The sequence below is a fragment of the Pipra filicauda genome, unplaced genomic scaffold, assembly GCF_003945595.2.
Source record: "Pipra filicauda isolate LSUMZ 115617 unplaced genomic scaffold, ASM394559v2 scaffold1_size10287979_pilon, whole genome shotgun sequence".
In the NCBI taxonomy this organism is placed as follows: Eukaryota; Metazoa; Chordata; class Aves; order Passeriformes; family Pipridae; genus Pipra; species Pipra filicauda.
In genome coordinates this window covers 1,574,024-1,599,421 of record NW_024104310.1, presented here as the reverse complement: position 1 = coordinate 1,599,421, position 25,398 = coordinate 1,574,024, and the positions used below count along the sequence as shown (strand labels likewise).

General features: G+C 40.0%; 1 protein-coding gene and 1 long non-coding RNA gene across 5 annotated transcripts in view; one reads left to right on the top strand and one right to left on the bottom strand.

Moving 5' to 3' along the window:
- Window positions 1-915: 915 nt before the first annotated feature.
- Window positions 916-7,553, bottom strand: LOC113985978. Its single transcript, XR_003540017.2, has 2 exons — window positions 3,774-7,553; window positions 916-3,145 (listed from the first exon to the last, which is right to left on the bottom strand). It is a non-coding gene; the product is annotated as an uncharacterized LOC113985978 (long non-coding RNA).
- Window positions 7,554-7,751: 198 nt separating this feature from the next.
- The window catches only part of CCNY (cyclin Y), a 123,350-nt gene continuing 105,703 nt past the window's right edge, over window positions 7,752-25,398 (top strand). For 3 of the 4 annotated variants that reach the window (XM_027717260.2, XM_027717259.2, XM_027717258.2), the window contains exon 1: window positions 7,752-8,215. In XM_027717260.2, coding sequence (XP_027573061.1) covers window positions 8,062-8,215 — 154 coding nt within the window. In that variant the 5' untranslated portion in view covers window positions 7,752-8,061. Of the gene's footprint in view, window positions 8,216-9,274; window positions 9,485-25,398 lie in introns of those variants that run through there. The other variant, XM_039380648.1, reaches the window with a different exon arrangement.

Genomic DNA, 25,398 nt, shown 5'->3' with positions numbered 1-25,398 from the left:
GCACAACAAAAGTCTTCTGGAGTAAACCTGGCAATTCAGTGAGCTGGGCCTAAGAAAATACCTGTTTTAATGCATGTATTTTATTTCCTGTGGCACTCCCTAAGGGGTATTTTTTGAGTGACAGCAGAGGACAGTTGGGTATAATGTTAGCTGAAGAGTTCCAGCAGTGAAGGGTAGCATTAACTTTGAAGGGAAAACAGCAAGCTAGTTCCTTACTTGAGATAAAAATGTCTTTATTAATTATATTCTCTTTAATTTGAAGTATAATTCAAGTTGACTAGATTCTTCCCAAGTTAGTCAGCAGTTTCCTACAGAAGTTGCTGTGCTGGGTTCCCTGTTTAACCACACGTTGCTAGATCATGGCATATCATGAGGCCTGCTGGCTGGTCAGCTGCTGAAATTCCAGAGCTGCCACAAGGACTGCAGGACACTGAAAATATATAATAATTTCCTCATTAAGAATTTTAAAACTATTCCCTTATTTTTATTTTTTATTAAATGGTAGATTTAAATGGCTCATTTTACCTTTTGATTATTTAGAATACTTCCACAGTAGTACAACTGTATTTTTATTAGTTGGAGTTGGTTTTATTTTCATGTTTGCTAGGACATTCTATTCTTTATTTTGCCATAAAGTCCTGCTTCTTTAGCTGCTTTAGTTCTTGTCACTCTTAACTGTGTGAAATGGATTCCCAGACATCCAGCAGGAAGTGTTTGTAGGTCAGTGACTAATTTTCCCAAGCCCATTTTGCAGACTCTGGTGATTTATACCAGCTCTATTTATAGAGAAAAGATGACTTTTTTAACCTATGAACTTGCTATCTTCCTGTTGGCATTTCTTCTATCAACTGATGTATCTGCTTGCTGAGTGATGGCGACAGCAAAGCTAATAAACTACACAAGTGGCAAAAAGCATTACAACAGACAAGAATTTGTTTCACATTTAATTACCAGTACAGGCACTGCATTCAGCAGTGTTGGTGTGCATGTCAGAAATACCATGGCACATCCATTTTATTTACTTGGTCCCCTTTCCTGCAACACATGAACAACTTGCTGTTTTAAAGATTTTAGTCTTAAAAATCCCCTTTCATATGGTGAGATTCTATGATTCCCATTCACTGAAAGGGACCTGAGATACAGGGGTTAAGTGGTTTTCAAGAGTCTTAACACAGACTGCAACGGAGCAGATTTTTTTTTCCCAAAATAATGGAAACTGATTCTAAGGATCATGCTAGCTTTTGCCATATTTGAGAGGAAATTTTTAAATGTTCACATGGAAGCCTCAATTTTTAGTTTTGTAAGCTTGTTATGTCCTGGGTACTTTTTCATTGAGAGGCAAAGGACTCTGGAATACCAAGGGGTAATGTTTTCATTACTTTTATTCCTTTCTACTTTTGGCCCATTTTGGTGTATAGTTTTCAATCTTGCATTATTTTTCAAAGGAAAAAGTACTACCTAATACCATACAGGACCTGAGGAAATGGAACAAAATCTCTCAGAAATACACACTCAAAATTATATATCTGTTGTTCATTTGTTAAGTACATTAACTGATTTTTGGTTCTTTACCTCTAAGATCCATATTTCCATTTTCTGTATTTTCCAGGCATATACACAGGGTTTTTGTCTGGAGAAGGGTGATTTTTGGCTTCTCTACAATTCTGAGTTCCTACATATTTACAATTGTAGTACCTTGCTAAAACTCAAAAAGACTCATGCCTGAACACTTCTCTATTGAAAACTTGGATGCTTCAAGAGCTTTAATTTTCGTACTGAGAATGTTCTTACTTTTTAATTTCACCTCTTGATTTGAAAGTTAACCGAGGAAAGTATTTTCACTCAATACAGATGTTAATACTTAGGAGAACTTTACTCAGTTTGAGACTGTTTCACAGAAAAAGTTCTTGAGATGAGTCTGTACAGTTCACCATATTTATCTTGATTCCCTGTCTCTGAAACCTTTAACTTTTTTTCAAATCTATTCTTCAAACAAAGCCCTCTTTATTCTACTTAAAAAGGCTGGTCTTCTGGGGAGCTGTAGGATAAAGCATTAAACTTCCGTGATGCTCTTCTTCGTATAGACGGCTGAGCAAATGTATGTACAGACACGTGCTTTTCTGGTGAGCTGTGTTTCTAAAGACTTTAATCCTCTGCATATTAACCTCTATTAGCTTATATTACAGGACTTGTAAGCTCATAGTACACTTAAATGTTTCTAACTGTGAGCTGCCATGACTGATATTCAAAATTGCTAGGTATTGAGAGTTGAATAAAAGTGGGTGATTTTATTTTCTGAAGATGAATTTGAGAAAAAAAGTTTTGTCTGAACATGGTATCCCAAATTGCTGGGGCTGGTTCAGTTCTCATTCTTACTGTAAATTAGGACTAGCTTCATTGAAACTAAAGAAGTTTTATTTGCCTGGGCTTGTATGAAATCAGAACAGATTAACAGATACCTCTTTATAGAATGGGATCTTTAACAGGCAGAACGGAATAAAACACAGTGGGCTCTTATTCATACTCCATATAGACTCTCTGGCTGGCAAAGTGCTTTGTGGCAGCACTGCCTGGTTTTACACATTATTTTGTTTTGTTTAGTTAGGCTTTTCTCTACAAGGGGTTTTATTGTTCAAGAGGGGGCACTCCCACCCTTGCTCATAGTCATCGAGTCATACCATGGAGTAATTACTGCTCCTTCCATGCCAAGATCTCAGACCAAGAAAAGGCAGCCAATCCTGATACAGGAAGACACACACTGGCACAAAAAAACTAACTAGGGAGACAATGAAGAGAGAAAAACACAGAGCGAGACTGTATGGGATTGTGCTCTATCTGCCCGTGACAGCAGCATCAGGGGCAATGTTGTTTTTCCCCAGTAGCTTTCCAATATAGTTACTCCATTCACTGATGAATTGAGAGTATGTGAAACTGTGCCAAAGCTAATCAAATCAAATTCCACCCAGCTGGTTAAATCCAATTGCTTGTGCCTTTCTCCACAATGCAAGGGCATCCATGGTACTCTTGGCTGAACTGCCTCCTCCCCTCCCAATGCTCATGGCAGATCTGTGCCGTGTGGGTGATCTTCCCTCATATGGGTGGCTCTCTGGCTGCTTGCAAGTGCAGATCTTATCTTGTTCAATCCCTGAAGAAATAATAATAAAAAACCCCAGTTACATATCTATTTTAATATTCCAGCATAGCTGTTCTTGAAGTGTTTCCCCTAAAACAAAGAACAATCTTTCCCCAGTTGAGGGGAAACTGCCTCTTTCCCCAGTGGTTTCAAGCTGGTGAGTAACATCACAATAATAAAAAAGGTAATAATATAACATAATATGCACTTACTTGGGCTATGCATGTTTAGAGAACCATTCTAACACCTGCTCTCTGTCTATCACCTTCATTCTTGAAGCAACTATTTTCTCCTGTAGAGTAAATGGAAATAGGCAGGATCCTCTGGTTGCCACACACTTCAGAGTACGAGCGTGACTTTGTTCTCTGCATTATTGCCTAGAATAGTATCTCATCATTGGCTAGCATGAGATAATATCCCAATTTACACACTAAAGTTAAATACGTGAACTAGGTAGCCCAAATTTTTCCCTTGATCTCCAAAAGAAGTCTTCATTTACTCTTTGCATGTTTCTCTCTGATTCAAGTAAGGCACTTGATTTCTGTGAAACAAGTGTGCCATTCACCAGAGGACTAACTTCACTGATACCATGAGTATTTTTAAGCCAGGTAACACTGGAGCAGTAGCTCCCATCTCTTACCTGCTTCTTGTTACGTCTGGATGTGTTTCCTGTGAACAGCAGCTGCAGCTCCCTGCAATGTACCACAGAAACCTCCAAATGTCTCTGATGACGGCACAATGGTTGGGGTTGGCATAGACAGAGCTTCAGACAACTTGTGTCAAGGCTGAAAGGATGTTTTCTGGCAAGCACTGGATTTGTACCTCCAAGAAAGAAAAGACTGCTTTAATCCTGGAAGAATCAACACCGTCAGCAAAGGGGAAATCTGCCCCAGGAGTAGTCAATTCAAATCCATGGGGGTGGGAATCTAAGAGTTGATCCATGAATGCATTCTCTCGAGGAGCAGCAGTGTGAAAGGCTTTGCTATACAGGCTGGGGCAGAATCAATTGGGATGCACTCTGGTCTTTCCTTGAGAAAGAAAGTATTAATGCTACTGAATTTACACTTGTAACAATAAACATAAAATATTAACAATAAGAATTCCTCAGATGTGTTCATGACTGTGGTTTAGTTGATTTGGAATTTAATACTATAGTCAAGAGAAATGTAGCTATTACAATCAACAAAGTTTAGGGTATGGTTCAGCTGACCAGCCAGACCACTGTGTACCTAGCAATGTTAATTTCAAGCTTTTGCTTAAACTCCCAACAATGATTACGTGTGATAAATTTGGCAAGATGGCATTAGAGTGGATGCCCAAACTGTGAGTAGGACTCTTACTAAACATCAGATGGCGGTGTGGGGAAGGTATTGTGTGACACAAATTTCTCAGACTGTATTTGAAAGACCAGCAGAATTAAAAGATCTAGTTGTCACCAATCATTTATCTTAAGATTTTTTTTTTAACTGTGCTTCCCAAATTGTTTGGTTTGCAGGAAGAAAGTTTTGGATTGAATAATTGTTACAATTTTTATCTACTCAAAACAGATAAAAGCTTATATTAAGCAAAACACTGACCTACATCTGCTAGTTTGAAATACTCATATTTTTCAACAATGTTCCAGGAATATTTCAAGCACAAAATTTAATGGGTCACATCATTAATTTTAGCGTATTAAAATCCATTATCTTTTGTATAGTGGAGTATCCTCTGTAGAGGGGAGATGCTACAGATTGAAAATATTTTTGTGGAAGAATAAGCCCTCTGTAAACATGGTATGTCAGCACTGACCAAGCTTGAAAATCTTGGCCGTGGTTTAAGGAGCTTTATGTGGTACTCAGCTGACATATGCAGTTGCTCAGGAGGGCAAACTTGTTAAAATACATAATGGTAAACATCAAGAATAGAATAGTCTCCCATCAAAGAAAGACATACATGATGTCTAAGCATGTCAGTAAGGTACAGTGAACTGTTCTTGCTTTACTGTACCAATATTTATCAAACAATGCGACTACATTTGCATCATACACTTGAGATAGCTGAAATAAAGTAATCAAAACTATGTTTTCCTGGTGTGTATTTCACCTATGTACTCTTCTCAGCTCTTAGATACCAGCAGGAGACCATTACCCTGGAGCAGCATCCCTTTTCTTTGACTTTAAATATGTATTTTAGTGCCTTTGTCATTGTAATGTACTTCAGCAAGCTCTTAGAGTGAAAAGAGGAGGAGTAACGGTAGATGAAAAATTCAGAATGAAAGACTGCAAGTAAGAAAATAGGTAGCTACATAAAATGATAGAATGATGGATAGAATCATAGAATGGTTTGGGTTGGAAGAGGTCTTAAAGATCATCCATCTACTGATCACATAGTGATTACATGGTCACAACTGGTGATCACAAGTTTTAAATAGTATTTAAAACATTTTAAATGTTTAGTTTTAGAATATTAGTTTTAAACATGAACTAAAGTTGAAATCATTCCTTTTTAATAAAGAAAATGTTGTTTAAAGCTCTACTTAGCAGACTTTGTAATTAACCTATCTCCATCATGTGGTTGCCTGTTTTGTTTCAAAGCTTATGAAAATCGTGGAACAAGTTTAAGTTGCAAGTTTTGTCCAAGAGTTTGCTCCAATAGATTTATAGCTGTTAAAGTTTCTAAATAATTAGGAGTTATGAAATGTTTATGTAAAAATGTAGTGGGATTGATAGAGCAAGGCAAGGCAACACAATAATTTCTCAGTTAGCATTACCCAAGCATGTACTTAAAAGACAAAGGCACTGGTGCCCTGAGTGCCCATGTTGTGCTGGGAGACTACAGGTCAAAAAGGCCACAAATGAGTACATGTCCTTGTTTCCTACAAAAAGACAGAATTTAACAGGGCAGGTTAGGGAGCCATGGCAAGCAAGAAAACAGATGATAATAATACTTGCACAGAGATTTCTCTAATTCTGTTGAGGTCCTCTTGTGAGATGTGGTAAGCCAGGTGTTTCAATAACATCTTGCTGTTCTATTGTATATATACTAAGATTATTTGACTCGTAAAAAATCGTGTTTGAGATTTTCTGATTGTTGCCTATGCCTATGTGAGGTTTAACCAACCCTGCTACCAGTTAAGCCCAGGCCTGGTCTGTGCAGACTGAGCTGGGCACAGGCTCAGGCTCATCTGAAGAGCAAGGTGAGCTCCAAGGGAGGAGCTGAAGTGCCCTCAGCAAATGATGATATGGTGGTGGAAGGCACTAGTTAGCATGATATCCTACAAGACAACACTCCTAAATCAGAGCTCACGCAAATATCTGATTTCTTTTGGTCTTGATGCAAACTACTGAAGACACTAATACACAAAATATACTAAACCTATCCTTATTTGAGTTACTCAAACACAAAGGGATGATGTAACTCAAAATCTGCTGCCAAGCCATGCTTGAGGAGGGGGTATCACAAAACTAATTAAACATCCTCAAAATAGTTTCATTTAAAAACTCCACGCTTTTTCTTTCTTTTTGATTCTTTGTATCCCACTACAGTAGCTTTGCATCAAATAAACATTCAAAGGTAGTTGAAAATTAAAAATTAATTTTTCTTTGCAATTTGGGATCTGAGAAAAAAATGTAGGATGAAAACTTGCAAGTCTTTCATGTAATCATCTGACTTGAGCAGATCTTGTGAAAACATCAGATATCATGAGATGCCTGGTAGAATAACAAGTAACGGCTCCCCAGGCACAGGGCTGTAAGTCAAAGCATTTTTTTATAAACACAGAAAAGTGTGTTTCTATTATCAAATTATCAGCGTAACCATTCAACTACCATGACTCAGACCGCCAGCAGTCATGAGATGTGCTTACAGAGATTTAAAGAAAAAAAACCCAAAACAATAAAGACTAATGAAAACCATGCACAATCTCCATCTTCAGCATTACACCGATACAGCAAAAGTGGATTTTGCCTGGGAAAGCCCTGAACACAGGGAAGGTACTATGAAGGGAGTGCATTACACTCCTCTTTGGCCTGCTCTCTTTGGCACCGTCAGTCTACAGGACACCTAACGAGTTCTCAGAGTTCGCAGCCCCTAAAAAGCTCTGGGACACCAGTGAACGTTTCCCTACAGGATGCGGGCCCCTCCCGGCGGGGCAGGTGCAGTGGCTCTGGCCTAGACCAGGGGCGGCCCCGCGGGGTCCCCGCCGCGGTCACGGGCACGGGGCTTTCCCGAGGACTCCCCGGGCCGGGAGGCACCGCTGCGGGGAAGGGAGCGCCTGCACCCCCCGCTCCCTTCAGCGCCAGCGTGCTGAGCTCCGGGACTGTGGGAGAGCGTCCGTGTGCGGGTCGGCGGGGACGCTCGGGGCAGGAGGGCCGGGAGCCGGGGCGGACTCCGCCGGCGGCTGCCGGGGCGGCCCCTCCGCCGCCCCCCGTGAGCGGGCACGGCCGGGGCCGCCGCTCCCGCAGCCGCCCGGCGGGAGGCGGCACCGCCCGCTTGAACCGGAACCGGTTCGCGGGGGCCGCCCGGGGCGGCTGCTCCTGCTCCCGCTCCCTCTCCTGCTCCCGCTGCCGGTGCGGTGCCGGTGCCGCTGGCGCGGGGGCTGCGGCGCTGCCGCGCGGGTGCGAGCGCGGGGCGGGAGCGGCGGCTGCGCGGGGGCGGGGGAGGATGGGGCTGTGCCCCGGCGGGCCCCGCGCCGCCCGCCCGCGCTGCAGGGCGGCTTAGCTGCCGCAGCCCACGCCGGAGGGCCGCGCTGCGGGGCCGCCTCCGCGGATGAGCCGCCGGGGGGACCGGCCGGCGAGTGCAGCCGCAGGGCGCCGCAGCCGCCGCCGCCGCCTCCTCCTCCCCCGCCGCTCCCTCTCGTCGCCGCTGCCGCCCATGGCTTCCCGGCGCCCCCGCTGACCGGCCGCCCCTCGCCTCCTCCCGAGCCGGGCCGAGGCCGGGCAGAGAAGATGGGGAACACCACGTCCTGCTGCGTCTCCTCCAGCCCCAAGCTGCGCCGGAATGCCCACTCCCGGCTGGAGTCCTACCGCCCCGAGGCCGAGCTGAGCCGGGAGGACACGGGCTGCAACCTGCAGCACATCAGCGACCGGGAGAACATCGACGGTGAGCGCGGGCGGGCGCCCCGGGGAGCCCCGCATCCCTTCCCTTCCCCTCCCTGCGGCGGGCTCGGCTCTGCCCCCGCGGCTCCCCCGGGTGGGGCCAGTCCGGCCGGTCCCGCTGCCCGCACGGTGTCCCCCCGGGCCGCACGGACGGTGCTGGTCCCCGTGCCCGCCCCCGCGGGGCTCCTGGGGATGTCGCGGTCCGTCTGCGCGGGATTCTCCCTCCAGAGCTGCTCCTTTCCCCCGGGAGGGGTGTGCGGGACCCTTCTAGTGAGGGCTGGGGAGCATCCTCCCGCCTACATCCTTGAGCAGGGTGCAGGGTTTTGGCCCCAGATCTGCACTGCCGAGACCCTTCGCCCTTCAGAGTGTCGTGGGGTGGCATTATGGACAGACCCGGCGGGCTCGGACACCCGGGTTCGGCTTGGCCCCCGAGGGAGGCGTCCCTCGCCCTTGGCAGGGCTGGCTGTGCCGAGCTCACGTCACCTGCTGGGATGTCACCTGCCAGGCCTCTGCAGGGGTGAGCCTTTAAAGGACAAACCCAGCCAGCGATAAAAGTGGGAGAAATGTTTCCCATGACAACCTTCTCTTCCAGTGACTTTTTCTTCCCTGTTACTGCCGTGATGAGGCGCAGCGCTCTGGAATCACGAATGCCACCTTTCCTTCTCTTTTTCTGCAGTGATATTGAAAAAGCTGTATTTTTGTTGTTTTAGTAGTGACTGAATGTGCTGCCGTTTTGGCTAGCCAGAATACAGCTTAATTTTAAAGATATGGGTTGAGTTAATGTATACATGTAATTTAGTTTTTGATTAGCTGAAGTATTTAGTCCTAAAACTTTACTTGGTAAAAGGTCAGCTATCTCATGGATTAGTTCACATGGGCTGCTGTTGGTAGAAAACCAGAAAGACGGACTTGGGTGCACTTCAGTTTGCCTTCTACATTTTTCCATAGCTTATCTGATTGTGATTTTAGTACAGAATTTTATGTTAAGTCAGTACTTGAGACTAGTAAAGTTGTGAAGCCCATAGAAGCAGATAGGTACCCTCACTGGTTTCTTTCAGTGAGGTGCATTCTGGAAATATCAGTGGTTTTGAGATGTCTTTGCTACATGCAGCTGAAAAATTAGACTGTAACAGGATCAGTAGGTGGAAAAAAATACATAATGGTTCGGTCTGAGAAAGCCAGGGAGATGAAAGAACCAATTGTTGATCTATGAATGATTAATTCTTCCAACATCAGTGGTGTCCAGCGTAGCAGGATGCAGCTTTCTCTGATGGTACGGATTTCTCCAGCTATACCAACACAGACTGCAGTAAAGTTTTTGGTCAGAGATGTATGGGTTTTGTGCCTTGTTCTTAATTTGTTTGGTTTTTTGTTTTTTGCTTTCGTTTTTTTTTTAATGGATGGAATGAAAGACATTGGTGGAAATAGTAAGTGCATGTGTGCTTGCTAAAATGCGCATGTAATGCAGATAAGTTCCTGCATCTGAGTTATTTGCAAAAAAAAAAAAATCATTATTGATTGGTTGTTTAACTTATTGGGTCAACGCACATGTGTGTTCTCTCTCTCTTTTCCTTTATATTGTGGCACATTTCAAGTCTAAAGCTGTAACCTGTTGTTAGAAGACAGAAAATACCTCATGCATTATTTATTTTTAGGTTTTGTTGGTTTTGGTCAGGAACTACTGACAGTGCAATGACACATTTTCAGATGGTCAAAGTGTCTTTAAATCTGAAAAAGAGCAAACACTTTTGGGTTTCCTTTTTGTTCCTTACTCTAGTCTTGCCCCTTTTTATGGATAAAGTCTGAGAAGTAAGTTTCTACTGGGGAGACTGATAGATAATAAATGTTCACACGAAACAACTGGACGGACTTTGGGTAAAACTACTTTTTGAAGTGTTAGTTGCAGGTCTTTTATGCTGGAGTGATACCCACTGATGGTCTTTTGGTTAGATGGTAGACTGGTTACTAAATGTCATAAGATGATTCTGTGTTTCTGAAATTTTATTTCTTATTAGACTATCTATTATGTTTTTATTATTAGATTGTTTGAAGTTGTATGGCATACAAATGTCTACAGATGAGTCTCTAGGATGGGAAAAATCCTTCACAGTAGAGAACTAATGATTTTCTTACCATTTTATGACAAAAAATGGTAGTGTGGTTATCTGTGTCATGAAGAGAGAATGCTGGGTGTTGATTCCTTAACGTTCCTGCAAGTCATGAAGTTTCTCAAGTTGGCAGTGTTGCCAAATGTACTTTTTTTTTTTAATTAAATAAGTGATGACAAAGACTGGTGCAGTGAAAGGAAACATTTTTGACACTTCGAATTTATATTTCTCACTGTTCTTTGAGTGAGAGCCCTTCCATCCTACTCAAGTGTATGTGGCAGTGACAGGTCTTAAAGTGAAAATTCGTGTCTCTAACAAGTGTTTACCTTTTCAGTGGTACTTTTGGGAACTGTAAAAATCGTGCCATGCAGTGTCTGAGTTAATATGTTTTATGTGGAAGTTGTTTTCATGCTCATATGGATGGAAATTCAGGAAACATTTTATTTATTTTGAGTGGATAAAGCTGCTTGAATAAATCAAGAACTTTTAGAGCCTTTAAATAAGCTGTGGGCTGTTTTAAGCTTTAAAGAGATGCGTGGTTTGCACTGTTGCAGGCCCTGTTTTTGGCAGTATAAGAAGGAGAAAGAAAAAGAGGGAGGGATGTCAAACCTTTAAGAGTGATTTAACTGGAAGTTTTAGTACTAGTGGAACTGTTTGACGTTTGCCTGTCTTCTATACTTCCTAAGGAAATACTCATCAAATCTGCCTTCAAAATCATGCCTTTGAATTGTCTCCTCTAATTCAACTCCATATCCAATCCATTAGCATTTTTTCAAAGAATGGCTGGAGCAATTCTATTTCAGTAAGAACTGGTTTTATGGCAAAATGTTACCTCTACATCACTGGTACCTTGTCAGAGCGATCTCAATTTCTGTAATATTTCACACCTGTTTCTGAAATGGTATCTGAAAGAGAAGGGAATTTTGACAGAGATTTGATTAGGAGGAATTTATCAAGTGACTTGTTTTAAAGAATACTCGTGTTGAATTGACCTTTCTCCCTTTTTTTTTCCCCCCCAAAAAAAATTTTAAGAAGATGCAGAATTGATTCTCTAAATTGATTCTCTAAATATTGGACAGTCACCAGAGTGCTTTTTTTTTTGTTGTTTTTTTTTTTGTTTGTTTGTTTGTTTGTTTGTTTGTTTGTTTATTTGTACAGGCTCATGATAATGAAGAACACCTAACAGTTTTTTATGTCTTTTGCTTTTGAGGAAGAGCGAGAGGGTAATTGTAACATACAGAGCTTACCGTCTGTTTTTGATGATTTATTACTAAGGATGAGCTTCCATATTTTTCAGTGCTTCACATGTAAAAGTTGAGGAGAATTGTAGCAGTGGATTCAATACTTGCAGATTCCTACATCTGTCTGTTTGCCATCAAGACTTTTTTATGGCAGTGTTAATGGCACCAATAAGTAAAAATGGCTGAAAACTTTGTGTCTGTATCTCATTTGGATGCAAATTTCTGTCTGTGCAAGCTGTGTGAGCATCTTGGTATATGCATTGTGTAAATCCTTGCTAGCTGGGCCTAGGCTCTGCTTAACTCTTTACATCAGCAAGTCACAGACCCAGTGGTGGTTTAACTTGTGAAAAAGCAGCATGTGCTCAGATGTGATTTCTCTGTTCGAAGCATGATTTCTATAGTCAGCTTTTCAAGTATGGAGCTGTAGTGAGGGGGCAAAACATGATGACGTGAAGCAAAGCTAATTCTGTACAATGAAATTTGCCAAAAGGCTGTTCTTGAAATAGAGGCTGGATGGAGAGTTCCTAGGCTATTTCAAGAAAAGACAGTTGTTAATGATGAACCCCTCCCCAGTCTCCCCCTCCCCCCACCAAAAATCTGATTTTTTTTTGTTTGTTTATCTCCCTCTTTGTAAACTTCTGCTGATGTCACTGGGTCATGCATTGGTAGCTCAGATAATGACCTGTGCGACTGTGCATCACTGATAAATGTCTTCAGCCCTTTTCACCTTGGGTCAATCATGTTAATTTTTTTACTGCATAATGAACAGGCTCCTAAGAATGGATTGCTTTTTAAGAAGCCACTTATTTGTTCATTTACATATTTTTTCTCCATCTTCTTGAAACTGGCACGTGGGAATCTCTGGTGTGAGATTAGTTAGTATTTGCGTATCTCTGTCTACTGGGTTTTATAAGAATTATGAGATTTGAGCAAAATACAAGAAAGTTTTAAAATGTCTGCCCCATATACCTAATGGAATTTTGCTGAAAGGGACTAGTGGTGTTTTCAACAGTAGGGCCTGATGGGTTGCATGTTGTGAAGGAACTGACCTACATTCTCAAAAGTCAAGACATAAGCGCTTCAGAATCAAGTTAAATATCCGCTGTGTTGCACACAGACATTTCTGCTAAAACCTGGATCGTAAAAGGACAGACCTTCTTAAAAAAAAAAAGTCTTATTTGGTTTGCAGAAAAGTCAAAAATTGTTTTGTTCCCTTAGCCAGAATTCCAGCGCAGAGGTGATCTATGTGCTTTTCAGTGCTACTGTTTGCATTACCTACCTAAGCATTTGTCAGAGGTCATGTATCAAGGTACCACCACTGCATTCTGGTGCATTGAAAAATTAAAAATAGAGCCTGCTGTGGCCTACATGACTGAACTTAGTCCTGTACTGCACACTGCTAATGATGCATACTGCACAGCTTTCTTTTTTAGTCTGCTATCAGCCTCATCTGGTTATTCTGTGTGTGCCCTGCTTCTCTTAAGAGGCACCACTGTGTTATACAAAGCCTTCCTAAAACCTCCTAAAACTTCCCTTTCACATTAAATTTATCCTGTGCATGAAGTCAGTATTTTCATAGTTAGCTGTAGAAGCTTTCAGATGCACACAAGCTAAGACTAGTCATATTTGAAATTACCTCTAAAAATTTTATTAATGCACTGCCATCTGATTTTCTTTGAAAGTGAACAAGATCAACAATGGTAAATTGGTACTTGAAACAGAATGACAAGACTTAAAATTATAGGTCTCAGAAAATGGAAAGACTACTGTATTTTGAGTTGTTTTGGTTTGTTTCCCCCCCAGACCCCCTTTGGATTTTACATGTAATAAGAATAATGTAATTGAAAGGAATGAAAACCTTTCCACTGTGTGGTCGTAGCTGGTTTACCTAATTTTATGTGTTCATCAGACTTCCAGGGGATGTTTACTGCGTCTCCAGGCCTTGCTCAGGTCAGATGATACAAAAAGCAGTGCTGAAGTTTGGCTCTCACATGATAGGACACTATTCCTGAAACATGTGAGATGCTGTTTGCTGGCACATACAGCAGCTTACTGACACTGTGAATGCCTTTTTCTAGCTGCTCTCTTTTATGTAGCATGAGGCTGAAAAGGGAATAAGTGAGCAGTGCCTGGCACTACCTGATAGCTGTCCTTGCCCTGCCAGCCAGCTGCACATCAGACGTAGTCTAAATATCGTCCTTGTTTAACATGTTTGCAAGAATATGAAATACACTGTACAAACTGAAAACACAAAGAATGTGTAGCCTTTCTCTGAGCTTTCTGTGTAGAAATGAATCAACATTACTTTTGCTTCTTTTCCATTCCTTTGAATTTGGATAAATAGAACTTTTAAAATGTATTGATTTTCTATGTGCATTCTGACATATGGAGTGATCTTTTTTACTTCATCCTGCAGAGTATTTAATACATGTGCCATACAACTCTGAAATGTATGTGAACAGCTAGTAAATGTTAATAAACTTTTTAAGCCTAGCAATTTGTTATTTAGATAGAATACTCCCAGCACTATGCATAGGTGGTGCCTTTACTGGAGTAGTTACCACTTCCTCCCTATCTTCTGTAACAGTTTTGTCTCCTTACAAACCAGCTTTAAAAGCAAATATTCCAGAATTGCTGAAATGGACTGTTGGGATTTTCATGTTTCCTGAGCTGAAACTTTTTGCAGAAGTTGACCAAAATTCAGAGATGGTTTGACTGAGCTCAACCTAAACTACTTTTGTTGCTGATTTTGTAGGCCCCACATGTCACCATAACCCATCTCCTCAGCCAGCGTCGCTGGAGCATCACCAGCTCTTGAGCTGCTTCTGGGAGAACTGGCTTAAATTTGGAGCACTCGTTAGTCTGGACTGGGTGGAGAAAGAGCTTAGTCTTCAGGACAGTGCTCCTGCTTCTAATCCTTAGCTGGTATAGAAGCTGGTTAAGGAGCTGTGGTTGGCATTAATGGGAAATTACCAATGAAAACTGGTTGGAGAATTTGCATGAAATACTGTTTTCCCTCCTTTGTTTTAATTTGTTTGTTTCTTTTCTCATTACACTTTTAACATTCTGGGCCTGCAAGCTGGAAAGGAATTTTTAGACCGATGATCGTTCAGCTAAGACAAGTATCTCAGATCATCAGGAATGTAAATTTTCCATTAACAGACGTTAGAATCATAGAATCATATAATATCCTGAGTTGGAGGAGACCCATAAGGATCATCAAAATCAAACTCCTATTTATTGACTTCTGTATTTCTTTGAAAATTAATACCGTTAAGTCAGGCTAATGCTGTAACCATGTTACTGAAACATCTTTGCTATGCCATCATAGATGCAATTCACACTGCAAGACTTGTGCTCTCCTCCTGTAGTTTATGGTGGTTTGAACAAAATGTATCAATAAAATCAGTTTTTGTTGCGGTGAGTGGCACTTTATTACTGTCTTTGTCAGTGTGAAAATGTTGCAGAAGGCTGCAATAGTTGAATGCTCGGACAAGTTTATGGAGTAGAGTTAATCCCAAGATTAAAAGTGAATTTTTATCCGCCTTGCGTAACATTTCCCACACTCTTCTCCACCATGATTTTTAGAGGGAAAGAGGCTTCACTGTGATATCTTTGTCTCTTTGCAGTAAGGAAAGTCGGCCTTCAACTACTGATTCATAATTTTCTTTTAAATAAAACCTCACCCAACTTTAGTTAAAAAAATTGTATCTCAGGCTTTTTGCCTTTTTTTTTTTTGTCTGCAAAATGATTCTTATACACCTGTGGCCGAGATCCAGAAGATATCAGATGGGAAGTGAAAATATTTACTTTCAACGCTACTGAAACCAATATGAGAGCGTGATGAAATTTTAACAGATCCTTTTCTTTGCTGTGTTGGTATTTCATTAAGAGTGGGAATTGATGAGTTATTCCTGAATCCAGAAGTTGGATTCTAAGGAGACAAAACATACCTTCTGTACAGAGAAAGTGGTAACTACTCCATGGTTTTGTAAAGCCAGGCTACCCAAAGTGTCTTGATAAAGGTGCAGTGTTACTAAATGGAAGTGCAAGACTGATGATATAGGGATTCTTTTCTAGATTTAGAATTAGCAAATCATTGGCATGCTTAAAATTGTTTCTGGTTTGTTTGTATTTTGTCCCTGAACATCAGTATTTTATGGTACCTTCTTGTTGCCATGTTGTTATTTGTGTTATGACATTGTAATGGATGCTTCTCGCTGATAAAGAAACTTACCGTCTTTGTTCCTGGAAAAAATACATTAATTTCAGATACTTAAAGTAATACTGCATGGGAAAGGAGCCATGCTTGGTCAGTGTTTTGAATTGCTATCCTACACTTTTTCACTTCTATGCAAGCTCTCTAGGGAGGGGGTAATTTAGGACTTGTGAGTCGATGAGACTGTGTGTGTGAAATAGCTGGCAGTAGTTATGGTTTTGTGCTGTTTATCAATAGTTCCATTTTACTTTGAAGCATACAGTGGCTTCTTTATCCTCTTTCCTGACATTGGACAGTGCATTAGTTGAAGATTGGAAGTTTGAGAATTGAAGCTGGTCCTGAACACGGCAGGCCATGCTTCCCTGCTTTGGCTAAAAGAAACTTTCAGGCTGTGGTCAGGGAGCTCTACAAGCATTAATTACATATCTGAAGTACTTTGTGAGTTCTGTTACACTGTAAAAGGATGCAAATGATGTAGAGACTTTGAAGAAGGTCTTAGCATTTGAAATCAATTAGACCTCTTGATTCCTAGGCCGATGTTCGGTGTTAGATCTCATCTGTTTTTCTAACTTGAAAAAAAGTAGCGTGTATGTCATACCATCATAGATGCAGTTTTCGTTCAGTAATCTGCACCCTCTGCGAATTTAACATGTGCCCCCCCCATTTCCTCCTCCTCAAAGAATGTTGTTAACATAACCAGTGTGAAATACAGGTTGGAAAAAGAAGTTATGATTGAGAACATGCAGATAATTCCAATAGCAAATTGTGTTTTCAGACGGTTGGTTTGCTTACTTTAGGATTGTAGTCTCCTCAGTGTTTGGGAAGTAGAACCAGAGCTGTTAGGAATTGGGATCTTTATAATATCTTCTGATTCCTATTTGTTTCAGTTTTTTTCATTTTGGAGAACTTTAAAGGACTCATTTTGGTTTTATTAGGTTTATGAAACTGCATAAGTGAAATCAACAGAGAGAAAATCCATAATGGTAAGTCCAGTGGCAGAATATTTTGCCTAACCATTGAGAGCATTATTCTGCTGTGTTTGTAACTAGGGAAAAAAACAATTTCAGATCTTATTAGAAAGAATTTTATTTCTAGTTGCTAACAAAGTTTCAACTGCTATAGGCAGAATCTTGAATTTATTGGATCCCCAAATTAGTAAGATCTGTAGAGGATGATGTTTAATTTGAAATTCTCTGTCCTATTCATTATCACTTTTAAAATAAGGACTAATGAACCACTTGACATAGTTATTCATACATATGTTTTGAAATCCTAGTGGTTTTATTATTAAATAGTAATCAATGATTGATTTATTTGCATTTGGAGTGAACAGTTCCTGAAAAGGGATCCTGAAATGAAGATACATGAGCATTCCTCTGATTAGTATTTTCATATTTCTTACTGTGGTCATGTGTAGTAGATTTTGAGGTTCAGATGTTAAAATAAATTTAAAATCCAGTTTCAGGAGTGAACAAAACAGCATGTTTTGCATGTGCCTCTGCTCTGAGCTGTGTCAGTCCCACCTGATGCTCCCTGTGAATGCATAGTTCTCAGTGGCACTTCCTTCTTAAAGCTGGTGTTGTGACTATTCCTAGCTGGCAGAAATCCATATGCGTTCACTCAGTCAGTCAGTGGAGGTGGAAAGGGTGTGAAGAATTTGGAAATGCAATTTTATTTTAGGCTTTCAAATCACGCTTCCTGCAGCTAAATGTTCTCCCTCCTTCTAGGACAATTCACTAGGATAAGTGTTTGGTATGCAACATTAACAATACAAAGTTATCCTCTCTGTACAGACCTAGAAGGAAATTGGAATTGTAATTTTACGGAGGGTTTTGTGTACTTTTTCAATGGTTTAGGTATGAGGAGGATTCCTGTAACTGATATATTCCTAGAGATCCAGTCTATGATAAAAATAATATGCAGTAGGAGGGATTTAACTTGATTGTTTTGTGGAGAAAAAGAAACCAATACCACCTTTGAAAGCTAAAGCAAACAAAAAAAAATTTAAAATTCCATATATAAGCAGTGATGTAAATTCTAAATCTAGAAACTTGTTTCCCCTTGGCAAAAATGGATATTTAAGTGAAAGGTACGTTGCCAAGTTAAATTGAAATGGAATTGAATGTTTTGTGAAAAGTAAGCTCTCGATATTAAGTCATATTTCTTTAAAAAATACTGTGTTAAGGAATTATTTTTATAGCACATATTTGAATCAGAGTTCATGCACTCCAAACACCGAAGTTTTACGTTACTACATGAGAACCTGAACTTACATCGTACAACTACTTTCCTATTTTTCACATATCTGGTTATGGGGTTTTTTTGGTTTTATCTTCCTTTCTTTTTCTCATTACTTCTTGCTTTAATTTCTGAATATAAATTTGTTCAACAGCAGTGAAATCATGGGTGTGTGTGGGTAGAGAACAGAAGAGAACTTACAGGAGCACTTCAGCAGTTCTTTTGTCTCTGATTTTATGTTGATGATCTCAGAATGGGTTCACATGGGTATCAATGTACGTGTTACTCTAAGGGGACAAAAAGTGTGCTTTTACTGCCTATACACAAGTGGTTACTCAAGTGAAGTATGGTGCTGTCTGAGGCTGTGACTTCTGCCAAGCTAAAGAGAAGGTGCTGGCTGTGGGTAAACCCCTGCATGGTGGAACTGGCATGTGCAGCAAGGTCCTGGGCACGCCTGATATCTGTGTTTCCTCCTGTTCCTGGTACTGAGGTTAGCTGAGGGCCTCTGCTGTTACTGGGTTGCTACATAACTGTGATGTAAACCCAGTGTGGCATTTGTCCTTGGTATATCTGTGAGCTTCAAGAAGCTCCAGAAGTGGAGGCCAGGCCTCCTGGCTTTGTTGGAAGAACCAGGCTACTGTTAGGTCGCAGATTCTGCCCCCAATTTTATTTTTATTTTTTTTTTTGTGGGTGTGTGTGTTCTTGGATGAAAACTTTGTTCTTAAGATTTTATATTTAACCAAAGTATTGGAGAATAATGTTTCTAAAGTAAAAAGAGGATTTATTGTTTGTTTTTTTTTTGTTGTACTGCTAGTACAATGATAAAACCAGCTTTGAGCTGAAAGATAAATATATTACTTTTTGATCATTCTTCCAATGATTTTTTGATCATTTCTCCTTCACTATAACTTTAGTAAGATTGATTTTTATCTCCTTTCTAGTCTCCCCCTTTGTTTTGTCACAATCTGTCTTAATTGCCTCCTGCCTGTGTTCAGCCCAGCCTTTCTCTACCCACAACACACAGACATACCTGTCTCTGGTCTCATCTCCTCTTCTGTTTTGCAGTTCTCTTTGAGTGTTGAGAAGTGCACAACACATACAGTGTGTTCTAGAGCAGGGTCAGTGAAGCCTCCAGGGTGGCATCGTAACTTTAAATGTTGATTTCAAAACCCTGTTTCAGATTACATCAGGTTTGCATTTCAACATTTGCTGCACATTCCTGCTTTCCTCCCTCTCCTACATGATTTGCAGTCAGGCGAATAAAATAGTCCTTGTTTTCTCAGATCTTTGTGATGGTTATCCACATATTGGTAAGACTTCTGTATTTCTCCACTGTATCTTTGGACTTCTAAGTAGCATTTTTGATCTCTATAATTTTCTTTATGTCTTTTGGAAATGTGTGCTTTATGATAAATGTATATCCTGGATTACAGTTTGGGATTACAAATAAACCATGGTCCATGAATTGTAATTCTTAAAATAGGTTATGAGGCTGTGTAGGATTTTTCTTTTTGAAGAGTAGTGGGATACATATACACTGCTTTCTGCTCAATAAAAAGCTACAAAGTTAGTAGCAGTCTTAAGATCTGCGATTCATGGAAGAAATTTCTTGGTAATTACCATCTTTGTAATTGATACTCTGCCCATGATTCAATGTGTCCAGCTGTATGTAAATCTTCTCTAACCATTGCATTTTTGCATTTCTTTCCTCATGCAAGTGAGGAATTGTCTTGGTTTCTATTTGGGGACTCAAATCCGATTGGTTTTTAATTACCTAATAGAAAGGCAGGGTCTGTGCTGGAAAAGGTTTTCTTTCTGTTGAAGGAGTGGGAATGTGTGACTTCTGAGCTCAGCAGTGGTCAGTGGGATTGGTGACCGGCCTTTTCTGGCCAGGGTTACCTGGTAAACCAGGTGGCACCTGAGGGCTTTGCAGGGCAAGAAGGGAGTTGTGCTATCACTGTTGGGTTGCTGAAGTCCAACCCAGCCCAACCCTGTCCTGCCAGGGAATGGTGGGACCTAGAGGGAGTTTCCATCTCCCACTTGTGGCCCATGTCTGGTGCTCTTCCTTCTCTCGGTTTTGGTTAGTCTATGGCTCTTGTCCATGTCAAGGTTTTAGTTTGTGGTTCTGTAGGTCAGAAAGGCCCTCCAGCTCTGTTGTCTGCTTCTCCTAGAAAGGATTCTGTAGCAGGTTGCTGAAATGGTCATGAGTGCTTCCTGTGCTCTCCTTGCTGGCCATCCCATCATCTCCATCTGCAGGTCCTTCACACTGATCATGCTGTGCTAACCAAAGCTGTGGGGAATGTCATGTGTTAAGTCAGGAAATGTCACTGCCAAATGTCACTGTAACTCTATGACTTGTCTTATTTATCTGATAAAAATGATATAGCACCTAGATCTCATGAGAATGTGCTGACTTGCTTGCGCCATTTTCAGTTCTTACATGGGGGATTTAATCCTGGTTTTCATTGAGGTAGGTTAGTTTTGATGCAGATATACCAGAAATTAGCTGTTAAAGGTAACTATTGAATGGGGGTGGGGGGTAACTCCTGACATAACTGCTTTGGCAGGGATCCAGCAGTATATAATTAAGTGTGAAGTTCAGTTCAGCAGTGCATGTAAACTGTATACTTAAGTCCATTGCTAGCTGTAAAACACTTACATTTGCAATGATATGAAAGCGTCTGAGCTGCTTGTTATCTTGTAGTTAATTCCTATGATAAGTTTGCTAAACAGGCCCTGTGTGAGAATAAGGCTCGTTGAAGTAATTCAGAACGTGGAGCTTGCTTTAGCAAGTTGCTTAGCATTCAACTGTCTGTTCAACAAGGCACTTGTTGAGAGAGGATATTGCATCTGATTTGTAAATAGTCCTATTAGCTTCCTATTGCTTGTTACAGTTCTCTTTCCTCAAGTAACTCAGGTACTTTTATCTTGATATCTGACAGAAAATAATAGGGCAAATAGGCACTGATAAAGTTTTATTGTTGATGTCTTCTAGAGAGTTGGTAATAATATCTACCTGGAACCTGGAAAATAATTTTACCCAGGAACCTATTTGATCTCTGGAAAGATTTTTATGGCATCTTTCAAATAAGAGTTTGACAATATTTGCTTATTGTTTGGAGAGAAACCCATGACTTGGTTCAAAAAAGCAGTTTTGTGCCACAGCTAAATGGCATTATCTCTGTCTATTTTGCTGTTTGGGTCTGGTGGTCTTTGTTCACCCTCTATAGTTTCTTGTTTCCTTCTCTTCTCTTTCATCTTCTGTTTATTCCTTTATTGTTTTGCCACCAATAAACTTTCTTATCCTAGCAGGCTGAAGTTTTTATCCAGGACTGGGTCATGATAGCATTTTTTGATCTCATAGCTAAACTTGGGGTGAGTGTATTTTCGTAATGGAGTTTAAAACAGATGGGAGGAAAAAGTCACAGTTTCCTTTCCATATTATATAGCAGTTATGTTCAGACATATGCCTGTGTATCTTACATAAATAGCTAATACATTGGTAGTTACAATTAATTATTTCCATTAGCTTCACTCCTTTGATTAAAAGGGATCATTATCATCTCCATGGTGGTACACTGACCTAGTAAACAATGGAGAATCAGAAATTACTTGCAAATGAAGGTTGCTGTGATGAACAACACTTTTTATGTATTCATGCTTGTGCTTATTAGTATAATATATTACTAATGACTAACTTACTGTGTTTTCAAGCTCAGACAGCAGTAAAGAAATGTCCTTGGCACTCTGTTTACTAGAAAGATGGAATTAAAGAAAAAGGATTGATGAGGTGCACAAAGAAAGCAGAAAACAATTTGGATATTAAATAATCTTACAAAATCTTACCTGACTCTTGGGACCAGAATTTATTTTTAAGTTAATATATGTCCTCTTCCCCTTAATGGAAATTCTTTTATTTCCCTGTTATGAAAGATTTTTATTTTGTAAAGACAGTATCTTGATGCTGCAAGCTAACATTAAAAATAACAGAAGGTATCTTTCAAGAAGAGCAATCTCCATGTCAACAAGTAATATTTGTGAGAGAATTAAAAGCCCTTGAAGCACGTTAGAAGACATATGGCGAATGGGTGGGAAATACTGTCTTGTTCATTGGTACTGCAGACTGTAGGAGGAATTGCAGCATCCCTAAATTGCTTGCTCCAATACCCTTCTCTCAGCTCTGACAGATATGTAGGGTTAAATACTGATCTGTTGTAAATAAGCTTAACTGGACTCAGTAGAGCCACATTTAAGAAAATTTATCTCTTTATTTTCCAAGGTGATGTATCGAGGCAGCTCTTGAAGTCAGATCCAAGGTTTGACAGTTCCTTTAGGCTGTGTAATTTCTCAGAAACCTGTAAGAAAAGAAAGAGAGAGGTTTCCTGCCAGTTTAGACCAAATAAAAAGTTAATCTAGTTCTTGTAGTAAAATTGCTTCCTTGAAAGTCAAATAATGCTGTAAGATTTACAGGATAGGTTTTGTTTAGTTGTGGGGTTGTTTGTTTTTTGGGCTTTTTTCATGTGTGTTTGTGTATGTATGTGTGTATATACTTACGTACGTTTATAAAAAAATCCCCACAACTGGTAAAGAAAATCCAGGGTTCTGTGTGAACATAGAAGCTCTTGAAACATAGGTTCCTGCCAGGAACATGTAAATCACGTAGAGCTGATAACAACCAAAGACTTACTTTGCTGATTCCTTTACGCCTCTGTACGCTGTACAATAGGTCGTCTTAACTTTTATTGTTTGTTCTCAAAAAAAAAAAAAGACCTTCCTGTTTGCAGATAAAACCAAGGTATCCATTTGGGGTTTGGTCCTTAGTTCCTGGCTCACATAGGAGTTTTTCATTCTTACCAATCCTGGCTGAAAACTGTTTTCTTCTGTGCTGACTGTTGAGATGTGAAGGGCATATGTGAGAAGTGCCTCATGGGCCCTCCAAGGTGAACAGCATGTGGTGTGTTTGTTCGGGTACTTGGCTGTATCCAAGGCAAGACCTGCAACTTTGGTCACCCATTGAAGGTTTACTTAGCATTAAATTATACATTTGACTTCCTGTTTTCTTTTTGAGTGAAGTTCAGCACTGTCTCTAGTTAAAGCTTAATTTATAGCTATTTCGATAGTAGCTATAGCCTTGAGCTGTGGAAATCCTTTCTATCCTTTCAACTTGTGGGTTTTAGCAAAGGACAGATTTTTTCCTATCTCAAATATTTTCTCTGTGAAAGTATATTTAAAAGGTACCTGACCACCTGCTCTTCTGTCTCCCTTCCTTCAGACTAAGGGTCTGTTACTGCCTATTTTGTTTTCTGATGAGAATTTGCTATGTATATTTTATGCTAAAATACTCACTATATAAGACTGACTTTTAGAAAGGCAAGCCACTCGATTACTCTGTAAAGTTAAAAAAACAATTGCAAAATAAGCCTTTGCTAAATTTTACTTCCTTCCAAAAAGTGCCTTACATACTTGTCTTCAAGTGTTGTATTAGCATGTAGCAGAGAATTTGAGAAATCCCACAGCTGGTCAAGACAATGTCTCTTGACAGGAGCGGCTGCTCAGAAAAAAGTGCGTAGAACATCTGCACTGTCCTGTATTAGAAGAGCTTTACAGAACTCAACAATACCTCTAAATGTGTAAAAGATGGAGGCAAGAAATAGAACTGTCTTTGGATGTGACTCATTTTTAAAGGAAAGATAGTACTAGCCTTAAAAAAAAACCCAAAACATTTCTTGTTTATAAACCTCTGTATTAGATTTGGGTTGCTTCTGATACAGGAAATAAAGTTTGTCTGTGGAATTGCTTTGGAGTGCACTCCTGTATTTCCCAGGCAGAAGTGCACATGCTGGAGTCCCACAGCAATGTGCTGGTATGTGAGCAGCAGACATCCATATTTGACACTTTAATTTTACAAGGTCTAGGCTGCACTGAGGGTTTATGAGCACACGATGACAAGTTTTCAGAGTCAACTAGATGTTAAAAAATACTAATTACTTTTGCTTACTTAATTTTGTTCTTAAAAAAAGAATAATTCTGACAGTTATCACATACTGATGTGTTTTATAAGGATGTGCAAATCAAGTTAAATTTTCAATGTGAAATATGATTTTAGTGCTTATGCTGCACAGTTGCTTGCCCATACAGACTGATGTTTGATTTGGCCTTAAAGGGAGGAGCAAGGGCCCATCTTTCTCAGTCAGCTATGGAAATGGGATTGATTTTCCAAAACTCAGTTATTAGTGTCTTTCAGCCCTGACCTCCTGATCTCTGAAGGAGCTGTAGGCAGCCTTATTGTGTCTGTAGTTCTTAACTTTTCTGCATAGAATGCTGGGGGTGATTTGAGTATTACATGTCCTATAATGCTTTGGTAGGAATGCATTGGAACCATCAGCTGTGCTTCCTAGTCTGGGGTTTCCTTACCTAAGTCAAAAAGAAACTGGAAACATGAAACTTGTGTTAACAGTTACGTTTTTGCTGCTCTATGTATTGGATAGCATTGTTAGCATGCACTGAAAAGAAAACTAGATTTATATTGGGTAATACATTACTACTGGATAAAAGAAAGTGCTTTTCTTTAGAAAAGGTGTATTCCAGAATATACTGCACTTGATTATATAGACACCTTTAGTAATTGTAAGAATTACATACTTGAACAGCAAATCATATTTAGAGGTTAAACTAAAGTTGAGGACTAGCCACAGAGTGGCTGTGAAAGTGGATGTGCATATCAAATCCGATGGTGCCTGAAACAATAGATTAAGGGGAAAAAAATTCCAACATCCCCCCTGCTGAATTCCATACTGCACTTATTCACAAGATAGATATTCAAGGAGGAAGCAATATTGCAATTTGAAACCACATTCAAGTGCTCATGCATTTGTGGTGTTATTGTTTCGATTCCTCTTCATTTCCAATGAATAGAAAAACCTTTTCAAGGATTGTATTTCATAGAAGATTAGTGTTCAGAATATTCCATTTATGAAAGTCAACAGGTGACATTCTAGACCATAATTTTTATGTATTTTATCTAAAGCCTACCCAGAACACTGATTAAGAAAATACTTTAACCTCAGCAATTTTGGTCTAGTTAAAAAAAAAATTCTGCACATTTGTTTACATATCTTGATTTGAAACCTAGTGAGGAACCTGACAGATAAAACCTACAAAATGTTACACTGTTAGTATTTTCAAAACTGCCCCTTGTCCAGTTAAATTTCTGAGGTTTGAAATCTTGTTCATTTTTAATATTGCTTCTATGATCGTTTTAAAGCTGTCCCCAGTAATTTCTGAAATTGCAATAAAGTCTCTACATTGTCTGATGCTGCTTTAGAAAGTCTGGATATAAAAGTAAATAGACAGAAGGTGATATTATTCTGTTGTCTCTTTT